General features: G+C 55.8%; 1 protein-coding gene across 1 annotated transcript in view; it reads left to right on the forward strand.

The window, feature by feature from the left end:
- LOC144601990 (serine/threonine-protein kinase 36-like) overlaps positions 1–13382 on the forward strand; it is a 40510-nt gene extending 27128 nt beyond the window's left edge. The window contains exons 4-5 of the mRNA XM_078414674.1: positions 634–796; positions 13092–13382. Coding sequence (XP_078270800.1) covers positions 634–796; positions 13092–13382 — 454 coding nt within the window. The remainder of the gene's footprint in view (positions 1–633; positions 797–13091) is intronic.
- The last annotated feature ends 289 nt before the right edge of the window (positions 13383–13671 follow it).

Here is a 13671-nt window from a genome sequence, read left to right on the forward strand (position 1 = left end):
ACACACCCCACACAAATACACACACACACACACCCCACACACACACACCTCATACACACACACACCCCACACACACACACCCCACACCCCACACGCACACACACCCCACACACACACACATACACAACCCACACACACACACACACCCCACACACACACCTCATACACACACACCCCACACACACACACACCTCATACACACACACACACCCCACACACACACACACACACACCCCACACACAAACACACACACACACACACACCCCACACACACACACATCCCACACACACACACCCCACACACACACACACCCCACACACACACACACCCCACACCCCACATACACACACACCCCACACACACACACACCCCCCACACACACACACACCCCACACACACACACCCCACACAGACACACACCCCCCACACACACCACACACCCCACACAGACACACACACACACCCCACACACATACACCACACACCCCACACAGACACACACACACACACACACACACACCCCACACACACAGTGAAGCCCCCCGTGCCATCCTGTACGGTGGCGTCCGATGGGGAGTGGGGGTGTCCGCGTGGTGCCGTGTGGGTGAGGTGTGTCCTGTGTGTCTGCCAGGCTCGGGGCGGTGGGGGAGCTGCCCCTGGACTGTGGGGGGTGGCTGGTCCTGCGTGTCTGCCAGCTCCTGTGCTTCCCCTTTGCTGTGGATGTGGAGGGGCCGCTCCTGACTGATGTTCTGCAAGCGTTCCTGGAGGTGGAGGTGGTGCCGCACCTGGCCCTGGTAGGTACAGGCACCTCAACGACGTGGCCCCTCCGCACCAACCTCCCGGCATCACCCCGCCGCACACACACCACCGGCATCACCCACCGCACACACACACCACCCCGCCGCACACACACCACCCCACCGCACACACACCACCCCGCCGCACACACATCACCCCGCCGCACACACACCACCCCGCCGCACACACACCACCCCGCCGCACACACACCACCCCGCCGCACACACATCACCCCGCCGCACACACACCACCCCGCCGCACACACACCACCCCACCGCACACACACCACCCCACCGCACACACACCACCCCACCGCACACACACCACCCCACCGCACACACACCACCCCACCGCACACACACCACCCCGCCGCACACACACCACCCCACCGCACACACATCACCAGCATCACCCACCGCACACACACCACCCCACCGCACACACATCACCGGCATCACCCACCGCACACACACCACCCCACCGCACACACACCACCCCACCGCACACACACCACCGGCATGGCCTCCCTTGCCTACCTCCCCCTCTCCTCCCTACCTCACCCTCAATCCCTCTCCTCCCTCCCCAACTTCCCTCTCTCTCTCCTCCATCTCCCCTCCCTCTCCTCCCCCTCTCTCCCTCCCCCATCCCCTCCCTCCCCATCCCCTCCCCCTCTCCCCTCCCTCCCCATCCCCTCCCCATCTCTCCCCTCCGCCCCCTATTTCCCCAACATCCCCCATCTCTCCTCTCCCTCTCCCCCCTTTCTCCCCCTTTCTCCCCCTCCCTCTCTCCCCAGCTATCCTCCCCTCTGCTCTATCCCTCTTGCCCCTCTCCTCACCCACCCCCTCTTGCCCCTCTCCTCACCCACCCCCTCTTGCCCCTCACCCACCCCCTCTTGCTCCTCTCCCACCCCCTCTTGCTCCTCTCCCACCCCCTCTTGCCCCTCTCCCACCCCCTCTTGCCCCTCACCCACCCCCTCTTGCCCCTCTCTCACCCCCTCTTGCTCCTCTCCCACCCCCTCTTGCCCCTCTCCCACCCCCTCTTTCGTCACACACAGACGACAGAAACACATTCACCACATTGCTTGTTTATTGGAAACATATTTATTCCAAATATGACCATTTGGGCGCTGATAATGTTTTTTTCTTCCACACCTGCCTCCCCCCCCCCCCACACCTGCCTCCACCCCCCACCTCCCCCCCCCACCACACCTGCCATCCCCCCCACACCTGCCTCCCCCTCCCCCCCCGCACCTGCCACCCCCCCACACCTGCCTCCCCCACACCTGCCACCCCCCACACCTGCCACCCCCCCCACACCTGCCTCCCCCTCCCCCCCACACCTGCCACCCCCCACCCCCCACACCTGCCACCCTCCCCCACACCTGCCTCCCCCTCCCCCCACACCTGCCTCCCCCCACCCCCACACCTGCCTCCCCCCCCCCCACACCTGCCACCCCCCCCCCACACCTGCCTCCCCCCCCCCCCACACCTGCCTCCCCTCTCCCCTCCACACCTGCCTCCCCCCCCCCCCCCCACAGGTGACCCTCTCCCGCCCTCCACCCCCAGACCCCGACCTGCCCCTCTCCCTCCTGTGCCGCCTGTCTCTCTGCGGGACCCCCTTCATCTCCCAGCTGCTCCCCCAGTCGGGCGGGGGGTGGGGGACTGGGAGCCAGCCTCGTCCTGCAGGGAGAGAGGGTGGGGGAGAGTGGGGGGGCAAGGAGGAGTGGCAGGAGTGAGGGGGTGGGGAGTGAGGGGGTGGGGAGTGAGGGGTGGGGAGTGAGGTGTTGGGGAGTGAGGGGGTGGGGAGTGAGGGGTGGGGAGTGAGGTGTTGGGGAGTGAGGGGGTGGGGAGTGAGGGGTGGGGAGTGAGGGGTGGGGAGTGAGGTGTTGGGGAGTGAGGGGGTGGGGAGTGAGGGGTGGGGAGTGAGGTGTTGGGGAGTGAGGGGTGGGGAGTGAGGTGTTGGGGAGTGAGGGGGTGGGGAGTGAGGGGTGGGGAGTGGGGTGTTGGGGAGTGAGGGGTGGGGAGTGAGGTGTTGGGGAGTGAGGGGGTGGGGAGTGAGGGGTGGGGAGTGAGGTGTTGAGACAGGCGTAGCTGGAGTAGCCAGCACTGGGGGGGGTTGAGATGTGGCTGGCAGGGGTGGGGTGTGGTGGGTGGGGTGGGTGAGGGTGGGCAAGGGGTGGGTGAGGGGTGATTGGGGCTGGAATGTCACGGGGTTGAAGGTTGCAGGTGGTGATGGGCACTGAGGGTCAGAGGGTTTAGGAGGGTCACAGAGACAAAGGTCATGGGCACGAGGCCAGTGGTGAAAGGTCACGAGTGGTGAGACGGCAGAGTCCACGATGAGCCCCCTGGGCAGGACGTCAGGGTTGGAGCTGGGCAAAGGTTGGGGTCACATGGGCAATGGGTACAGGTTGGGGTTATAGGTCACGGGTAAGAGGTTGGGGTCAGGGGTGAGAGGTCATGGTCAGGTGTGACTGGTCAGGGGCGAGGGGTCAGGGGTGAGAGGTCGTGGTCAGGTGTGAGTGGTCAGGGGTGAGAGGTCGGGGTCAGGGGTGAGAGGTCGGTGTCAGGGGTCTTCAGCATCCATGCCGTGCCCGGGTCCTGCTGCCCCCGGGCCTGAATGCCCACACCGCCAGGTTCAGGACCAGACCATCCTGCAGCCATCAGGCTCCTGTCCCACTGGCTGAGTGGCCGCCCTCCTGCACCACCACAGATGGCATCACTCACCGACTGCATCGCTCACTAACTGTGTCGCTCACTGACTCACACCAAGCTCAGTCCTCCTGCAGTCTCTCTCTACTTGTGCTCTTGTACAGTTTGCGTAGTTTATGTCCAATGTCTGCACAATACATGTGCGGCTTTTTCACTGTTTTTACACCAATTTACATTAAAGTCAGGTGTTCAGAGCAAGTTTGTTCTCCCTTGATGAATGTATGTGTTTTATGTACATTACATGTACAATTTATGCAACGTGAATGATTAACCATGTAGGAAGAGAGACCCCCCCAGCAAATCAGGCAGCATCTCTGGAGAAAAGGAATAGGTGGCGATTCGGGTCGAGATCCTTGTTCAGAGTGAGTCGGGAAAAGGAAAAAGATCGCAACCTCCTAATGGTTCCTTTACCTTGAGTTCCCTTATCAAATCCGGTTCATTATACAACACAACCCCCCACCCATTCCTCCACCCCCAGCCCCACCCACTCACCCCCACTGCCCCTGTGATACCAATCCACACATACAACGTTGTAATATTATGGAACAAGATTGTGCCAACGGTCAGTCCCCAGAGCTGGTTGTGCCAATGGTTGTCCACCATCCTCCTGGGGGATTGGAGTGCTTGTATTGTGCTCCAAGCCTTCAATCTTCCCCATGGCTTGTTGGATGTGGTCAGCGAGGTTGGTGATGTTCTCTGAATCACCTACAATACAAGTACAACATTCCCACCCGATCAAAGCACAAGGATGAAATCCAGGGCAGGCCGTACTGTTGGGCTGCACTGCGAATGGCCACTACACCAATCACAGTACTGTGATGGCTTCTGTTAACCCAGGGACAGAGAGAGATTCAGAGGGTGGAGAGAGGGGGAGGGGGGACGGGGGGAGAGAGAGGGAGAAGGAGATCGAGAGGGCTGGGAGAGACAACGTGGGTTGAGATAGGACAGCCAGTGAGAGAGATAGAGGGAGGGATGGGGAGAGAGAGGGGGGATGTAGAGAGAGTGGGCGAGAAAGGAGGGGGGAGAGAGAGAGGATAGAGAAAAAGGGGAATGGGTGGGAAAGAGAAGGGGAGAGAAAAAGGAGGAGAGAGGGGGCTTGGAGATGGAGTGTGAGAGAGAGGGGGGCGAGACAAGGGTGGAGACAGAGGAAGAGAGAGGGGGAGAGAGGAGAGTGAGGGATAGAGAAAAAGAAAGAAGCAGAGAGAGTGAAAAGGGGGAGCGAGGGGGGTGGAAAAGGGAGTGGGAGTAAGAGAGGGGGAGAAACAGCAGGAGAGGGGGCAGCGAGAGATCGAGAAGGGAAAGAGAGGGTGGGAAGAGAGACATTCAATGTGATCATGGCTGATCATCCACAATCAGTCCCCGTTCCTACCTTCTCCCCATACCCCCTGACTCCGCTATCATTAAAAGCTTTATCTGATAGTTCTACTCAATAACCAAAGTCTGTAGTTTCATTTTTGCTCTGGTTTATTTCCACCCACATGTTTAGACCGTAATGGTGTATCCTTATTGTTTTGATGTGGTTATGCTTTATTCTTAATTGTTAACTGTGTGTTTGTGTTGTCATTTGTGAGCGGAGCACCAAGGCACATTCCTTGTATATGCATACTTGGCCAATAAACTTATTCATTCATTCCATCTAACTCCCTCTTGAAAGTATCCAGAGAATTGGCCTCCACTGCCTTCTGAGACAGAGAATTCCACAGATTTACAACTTTGTTATGACTGGACAGACCACAAGTACACGTGTTTAAAAGGTTATAATGCTGGAGCTTAAATCCAGACTGTTTATTCCAAGGCCACCTGGAACCAGAGTGACCACCAAATCACCTCATTCTCATATACATGTTACTATGCGGGCAAACAAAGTAGTCCTTGCAATATCACAACATATCTCTGCCTTAAATTATCCATTGACGACCCCACAGCCTCCAGTCGCAAAGAATTCCATGGATTCACCACCCTCTCTCTCACTGAAGAAATTGATCCTCAATTTCAGAAAGGTTCGTCCTTTAATTCTGATGCTGTGACCTCTGGTCCTAGACTTTCGCACTGGTGGGAACATCCAACTATCCAAGCCTTTCACTGTTCAGTAAGTTTCAATGACGTCTCCCCGATCCTTCTAGACTTGCCCACTGCCGTTAGACGCTCATCATACAGGTGCCGTTTTGGGTCAGGACCCTGTGTCAGTTGAGAGAGATAGTGAGAGGGTGAGAAGTGGGTTCCGAGCATTCGGCATGTCTTCAATTACTCTTCTCGACATTCACTAATGCCCCGTAGCAAGCGTCTTATCGTGATGTATCCGATCTTGAATTGGCAACAACTCTACACAAGAACGGTGCACGGTGGCGCAGTGGTAGAGTTGCTGCCTCACAGCGAATGTAGCACCAGAGACTCAGGTTCCATCCTGACTACAGGTGCTGTCTGTACAGAGTTTGTACGTTCTCCCCGTGACCTGCGTGGGTTTTCTCCGAGATCTTCGGTTTCCTCCCACACTCCAAAGACGTACAGGTTTGTAGGTTAATTGGCTGGGCAAATATGGTGGGTGTAGGATAGTGTTAATGTGCGGGGATCGCTGGTTGGCACGGACCCGATGGGCCGAAGGGCCTGTTTCCGCGCTGTATCTCTAAAAAAAAGAACGGAAGGAATTGCACGGTTTGACGCAGTCCCGTCTTGTCGTTAGACAGCACCGAAACATGTGCTGAGCCGAGCAATGGCACCGGTGAGTGCTCGGGTTTGCGGGAGGTCTCAGGGCAAGGGCGAAAGACAGTGGTGTCACTGGAACGTGGATAAGGAACGGGAGACACTCAATAGATAGATAGATCCCACACAGGAGACTAGTCAAGAAGGTAAGAGCCCATGGGATCCAGGGCACCTTGGCAAAATGGATAAAAAACTGGCTTAGTGACAGAAGGCAGAGGGTGATGGTAGAAGGGTGCTTCTGTGACTGGAGGCCGGTGTCCAGTGGGGTGCCGCAGGGATCGGTGTTGGGTCCCTTACTGTTTGTAATCTACATTAATGATCTGGATGTCAACGTACAGGGCATGATCAGCAAGTTTGCAGATGACACAAAGGTAGGGGGGGTGGTGAATATCGAGGAAGGGATCTGCAAGCTGCAGGAAGATATAGATGAGATGGTCAGATGGGCCGAAGGGCCTCTTTCTGTGCTGTAGGACTCTATGACTCTATTAGTACTGCTGCCTGGGGTTATGGGGACAAGACAGGAGAATGGGGTTAGCATGAAGAGATAGATCATCCGTTGAATGGCGGAGTGGACTTGATGGGCCGAATGGTCGAATCACATGAGGTTTTGACAGCACCCATAGTTAGGGTCCATCCCGGGTCTGTGGCGATGTCAGGCACTATTTGTGTTGCTGAGCCCCAGCGCGGGGCCAGCCCGTAGATCATTGACCTCCATCTTCTGGCGTTTGAGGCAGCAGGAGTTATGTGCCGCCCTCCAGGCACTGTAGCCAGTGCAATGTGCTGTTGTCGAGGGCCGTGAGGTCTACCCCTCCACCAGGGGGACGGAGGACAGTGCAGTCGAACATGCCGTGCTGCGCTGTTTGCTGGTCTGCTCCACACACGCAGGCTGCTGATGGACGCAACCGCCAACGATGCATGTTGGCGTTGAACCAGCCGACCCCTGTGCGGAGCCGGTTCAGGGCGACCCACTCTTTGCGGGGCGTGTCCGAGCCGGGTGGGGCTGTGGTGTTCTGTGAGGAAGTGGCGATGTCTGTTCCCAGCTGGTTCTCCATGTTCCTAGTATGTTGAAACCGGAGCCACAGAGGGTCGCTGCATGACGGGAGAAAGGGTGACGAGACGACAGGCGTTGAGGTCCCAGTTGCTGTGAATCCTGGGCGAGGTGGTGCAAAGGATGTTTGGAGTCCGATGGGGCCTTGCACACCAGCCTATAAGTGAAGAACTCTCTGTGAAGCTTGGCGGGTGCGATACCTGCGAGCACCGGCAGGTGATCCGTGGGAGTAGGGCGTAGGCAGCCAGTGATGATCCGCATGGTGTCGTTGAGGGTGGCGTCTAGCTTGCTGGTATGAGCGCTGCGACACCATGCTGGGGTGGCGTACTCAGCGGCGCTGTACACGAGTGCAAGAGCACTGGTTCAGAGAGTACATGTCCTGGCGACCCATGACGATCCGGCCAAGCAACGCAGGAGGTTGTTCCGTGCCGAGACTTTAACACGGAGAGCTTCAAGGTGTTGCTTGTTGGTCAGCTGCCGATCTAGTTTCACCCCGAGGTATGTAGGGAATGGGTTGTAGGGTAGGGGTGACCCATTGAGGGGGATGGTTAGCTGGCATTGAACTTCCTTGGTGTTCAGGCCGTTGTGGTGGTTTTTGCCACACTCAGTTTTAGTCTCCAGGTCTTAAGGTAGCCCGCGACAAGTTCCATATCTGCCGAGAGCACATCCTCAACATTTGACCAACTCCTGTCCGAGTGCAGTAGGGCCCAGTCATCTGCGTATCCATACTGGCGCGAGGTTGTGCGTGGCAGATCGCTGATATAGAGATTGAAGAACATGGGGGCCAGTACCGAGCCTTGGGGGACTCCGTTTCTCAGGCAACGCAGTCGGCTAGATTGTCCGTCGCTGGTCTTGGGTACAAAACTGAATGGCGGTCAGGGATGGTGTGGAGGAGCTTCAAGATCAGGTTCTGGTGCCACATTGTATCATAGGCGGTGGTGAGGCCCACCCGTGTGATGCCCGGCTTGTCACCCTTTTCTCAACTGTCTTCGATGTCATTGGTCAGCTTGACTATTTGGTGGGTGGAGCATCATTGACCATTTGATGTTAACAAGATTTGACTCACTTCCAAGCTGGTGGCATCGAAGCATGAAAGTAGCATGTCAACACGAACAGACCTCTCTCTCTCTCTCTCTCTCTCTCTCTCTCTCTCTCTCTCCCTCCCTCTCTCTCCCTCCCTCTCTCTCTCTCTCTCTCTCTCTCTCTCTCTCCCTCTCTCTCTCTCTCTCTCTCTCTCTCTCTCTCTCTCTCTCTCTCTCTCTCTCCCTCCCTCCCCCCCTCTCTCTCCCCCTCTCTCTCCCCCCTCTCTCCCCCTCTCTCCCTCTCTCCCTCTCTCTCCCCCTCTCTCCCTCTCCCTCCCCCTCCCCCTCTTTCTCCCCCTCCCCCTCTCTCCCCCCCTCCCCCTCTCCCCCCCCTCTCTCCCCCTCCCCCTCTCTCCCCCCCTCCCCCTCTCTCTCCCCCTCTCTCCCCTCCCCCTCTCTCCCCCCTCCCCCTCTCTCCCCCCCTCCCCCTCTCTCTCCCCCTCCCCCTCTCTCTCCCCCCCTCCCCCTCTCTCTCCCCCTCCCCCTCTCTCCCCCCTCCCCCTCTCTCTCCCCCTCCCCCTCTCTCTCCCCCTCCCTCTCTCTCTCGCCATCGTGTGAAGTGGTCCACCACTGTAAGTAGATGTGAGATGCCACGATGTCCACATGAATATGGTCGAAACGCCAGCGAGGCAGTGCGATGCCTTGAACCGGCGCCAGGATGTGCCGCTGAACCTTCGATGTTTGACATGCAATGCACGTCCGGGCCCAATGACCGACCTGCTTCCACGACCCATGCCACAGGAATTTTGCAGCAACCAATGCCACCGTCGCCCAAATAGATGGGTGGGCCAAACCGTGAATGGCGTCGAAAACCCGACGACGCCAGGCCACCGGAACAACAGGCCGCGGCTGCCCTGTGGAGGTGTCACACAGGTCGGTGATACCGGCGGGACCCAAAGGGACGTCCTCGAGCACCAGACCCGTGACACCTTCATCTCCTCGTCCGCCAGCTGCGCTGCCGCCAAAGCCGAATAATCAATTCCCGGGGCCATGTGGAGAGCGGCTATCACCGCCGGGCGAGACAAGGCGTCCGCGACCACGTTACTTTTCCCGGCGATGTGGCAGATGTCCGTGGTAAACTCCAAGATCGCCGTGAGTTGGCGCTGCTGCCGAGCGGACCAAGGATCCGCAACCTCAGCGAAAGCGAAAGTGAGGGGCTTATGGTCGGTAAAGGCGATGACGTCTCGGCCCTCCAGGAAATACCGAAAATGCCTAACCGCCAGGTTTAAGGCGAGCAGCTCCCAGTCGAATGTGCTGTACTTACACTCTGCCGGGCTAGGCTGGTGGCTGAAAAAGGCAAGAGGCCGCCAGTGACTGTCAAAAGACTGCTCCAATACGCCACCGACCGCAGAGGCCGAGGCGTCCACGGTTAGTGCTGTAGGGGTGGCGACACGTGGATGCACTAACATCGTCGCCCGAGCCAACGCTTCTTTCACCCCCTCAAATGCCGCCACGGTGACGTCGGACCACTGCACATCCCTCCGCTTGGCTGACGACAGATGGAATAAGGGCCGCAGTATTCTCGCCAACGCCGCCGCCACAAATCAGTGGTAAAACTGAACCATGCCCACAAACTCCTGCAGGCCCCGCACTGTGGACGGCCGTGGAAACCGGCGAATGGCCTCCACCCTGTCTGGTAAGGGCACCGCACCATGCTGCATCACACGGTGGCCCAGGAAATCCACAGCTCATAGGCCAAACCGGCACTTATCCGGGTTGATCACCAGCCCAGATTCGTTGAGTCGCTGACACAACAGACGGAGGTGGGCGCAATGTTCCTGCCGTGAACGACTCGCCACCAGGATGTCATCCATGTAAATGAAGATGAAATCGAGCCCCCCGCCCCACGGTGTCCATCAGGCGTTGGAATGCCTGCGCAGCGTTCTTAAGGCCAAAGGCATACGCAGGAATTCCAACAATCCGAAAGGGGTGATGATGGCGGTTTTCGGCACATCCTCCGGTCGCACGGGGATCTGATGGTAACCCCTGACCAAGTGGATCTTAGAAAAGAACTTTGCCCCAGGCAGATGGGCAGAGAAGTCCTGAATGTGCGGGATGGGATTGTGGTATCATAGTGGCATCGGGAGTTGCCACAAGGCCTCCAACCGCTGGAGACCTTGGGCACCATGTGCAGTGGGGAAGCCCATGGGCTGTTTGAGCGTTGAACAAATCCCATGGCTTCCATCTTTCGAAACTCTGCTTTGGCAATCTGGAGTTTGTCGGGGGCCAGTCTGCGGGCGCGGGAATGAAGCGGTGTGGCCCCGAAGTGTTGAATATGGTGTTGAACCCCATGCTTCGGGGTGGTTGAGTTGAATTGAGGGGTGAGGATTGCTGGGAAATCGGCCAGAATCTGGGCGTAGATATTGTCCACCACCGCCACCACCGGGTTGCGGACTGGCACAGCGGACGCAGGAGGGCGTAAGGGGATTGCTTCACACGTAGAAGCATGGACAAGGCATTGACCCCTCATGTCCACCAACAGAGATTGCGCCCAGAGGAAATCCGCGCTGAACAGTGGCTGGGATATGTCCGCCACGGTAATGTCCAGGGAAAATGGCAAACACCAAAGATCAGGGGAATGTTGGGGACGCCATATGACCGTATGGAGCCGCCATTAGCGGCGGTCAACGAGGGCCCCCGCTTGCCACGTGTCCATCCCGGACGGGGGCACAACGCTGACTTCGGCCCCTGTATCCACTAGAAATCTTTGGCTTAACCGCCGGTCCCAAGCGTATAGGCGGTGAATCTTGCCGACCGCCGCGGTGATCACCGGCGGCCGGACCCAGCATTTCCCGGAAACGTACAATTCGGGCGGCACTGGCGGGCCGCTGAGCCCCAGCGCTGATGGTACAAACACCATTGGGAAGACTAGGCTTTTATTCACTGGAGTTTAGAAGGATGAGAGAGGATCTTATAGAGACCTATGAAATTATAAAAGGACTGGACAAGCTAGATGCGGGAAAAATGTTCCCAATATATCATCATATCATATCATATATATACAGCGCTGAAACAGGCCTTTTCGACCCACCAAGTCCGCGCCGCCCAGCGATCCCCGCACATTAACACTATCCTACACCCACTAGGGACAATTTTTACATCTACCCAGTCAATTAACCTACATACCTGTACGTTATGTCGGGGGAGTCCAGAACCAGGGGCCACAATCTAAGAATAAAGGGGAGGCCATTTAAAACTGAGGTGAGAAGAAACTTTTTCACCCAGAGAATTGTGAATTTGTGGAATTCTCTGCTACAGAGGCCAGTGGAGGCCAAATCACTGGATAAATTTAAGAGACAGTTAGATAGAGCTCTGGGGGCTAGTGGAATCAAGGGATATGGGGAGAAGGCAATAGACAATAGACAATAGACAATAGGTGCAGGAGTAGGCCATTCAGCCCTTCGAGCCAGCACCGCCATTCAATGCGATCATGGCTGATCACTCTCAATCAGTACCCCATTCCTGCCTTCTCCCCATACCCCCTCACTCCGCTATCCTTAAGAGCTCTATCCAGCTCTCTCTTGAAAGCATCCAACGAACTGGCCTCCACTGCCTTCTGAGGCAGAGAATTCCACACCTTCACCACTCTCTGACTGAAAAAGTTCTTCCTCATCTCCGTTCTAAATGGCCTACCCCTTATTCTTAAACTGTGGCCCCTTGTTCTGGACTCCCCCAACATTGGGAACATGTTTCCTGCCTCTAATGTGTCCAATCCCCTAATTATCTTATATGTTTCAATAAGATCCCCCCTCATCCTTCTAAATTCCAGTGTACACAAGCCTAATTGCTCTAGCCTTTCAACATACGACAGTCCCGCCATTCCGGGAATTAACCTAGTGAACCTACGCTGCACGCCCTCAATAGCAAGAATATCCTTCCTCAAATTTGGAGACCAAAACTGCACACAGTACTCAAGGTGCAGTCTCATCAGGGCCCGGTACAACTGTAGAAGGACCTCTTTGCTCCTATACTCAACTCCTCTTGTTATGAAGGCCAACATGCCATTGGCTTTCTTCACTGCCTGCTGTACCTGCATGCTTCCTTTCAGTGACTGATGCACTAGGACACCCAGATCTCGTTGAACATCCCCTCTTCCTAACTTGACACCATTCAGGTAATAATCTGCCTTTCTATTCTTACTTCCAAAGTGAATAACCTCACACTTATCTACATTAAACTGCATCTGCCATGTATCCGCCCACTCACACAACCTGTCCAAGTCACCCTGCAGCCTTATTGCATCTTCCTCACAATTCACACTACCCCCCAGCTTAGTATCATCTGCAAATTTGCTAATGAGGCAGGCACGGGTTACTGATGGTGGATGATCAGCCGTGATTACAATGAATGGTGGTGCTGGCTCAAATGGCCGAATGGTCTCATCCTGCACCTATTTCCTATGTTTCCATGTTTCTATGGTTCTATCTGATCTGTTTGAATAGCATGCAGCATGAAGCGTCCCGCTGTACCTAGGTCCAGGTGACAGTACTCGATCTAAACCTGAACCTAAAATGCAAATAAGACACCTGATTGGGGTGCAACGAGGAATAATGGAAGATTGGAACATTTCCTATGTCTATATCTATCTATATATATATTCTATATATTCAATTGTCTGATAAGCGGAAAATAAGCTGTTTCTCGACCTGCCGTTTCGTGCTTTAAAGCACCGGTATATTCTGCCCGACCGGGGAAATGGGGATAACCAGGGGTGAATGCTTCTTCTTTGTGCTTTTTCTTTTACCCGATGCAGCATGAAATGGAAATGGAACCAGTTGTGGGGCGGCTGCACTGTATGACTGAGCGAGCTACATCCACAACTCTCTGCGATCTCTTCCGGTCTTGGGCAGAATTGTCCGCACGCCAAGCTGTGATATGCGGATGTATCGATAGAGTTGATAAGAACCGATGGAAAGATGCAAAACGCTCTTATTCGAAGCGAACGTCGGCTGGGGTGCTTTATTTGTCCGTCAATGTGAATGCAACAGGTCAAATTGTCAATCATATCAACACCTCGATTTTGAAGCTTTCTATAATTCCATAGACATGATTACATTCCCATTTAATCATAAATGGAATGATGGTTAAATCTAGCTCTTTGGGACCCTTGTATTTTGTTTATGTGCGTTCTCCACGTAGTTTTAACACTATATTCTATAGTCATACAGTAGTTGTATGATAGTTATACAGTACAGAAACAGGCCTTTCGGTCCAAGGCCCGCACACTGAACAACATGCCATCTAAGGCAGTTTCACTTGTCCGCATTTAGTCCATATCACTCCAAACGTTTCCGGTAGTGTCCAAGTGTTATTTAAATGTTGTAAGTGTGTCT

Source organism: Rhinoraja longicauda, chromosome 17, assembly GCF_053455715.1.
Source record: "Rhinoraja longicauda isolate Sanriku21f chromosome 17, sRhiLon1.1, whole genome shotgun sequence".
NCBI lineage: Eukaryota > Metazoa > Chordata > Chondrichthyes > Rajiformes > Arhynchobatidae > Rhinoraja > Rhinoraja longicauda.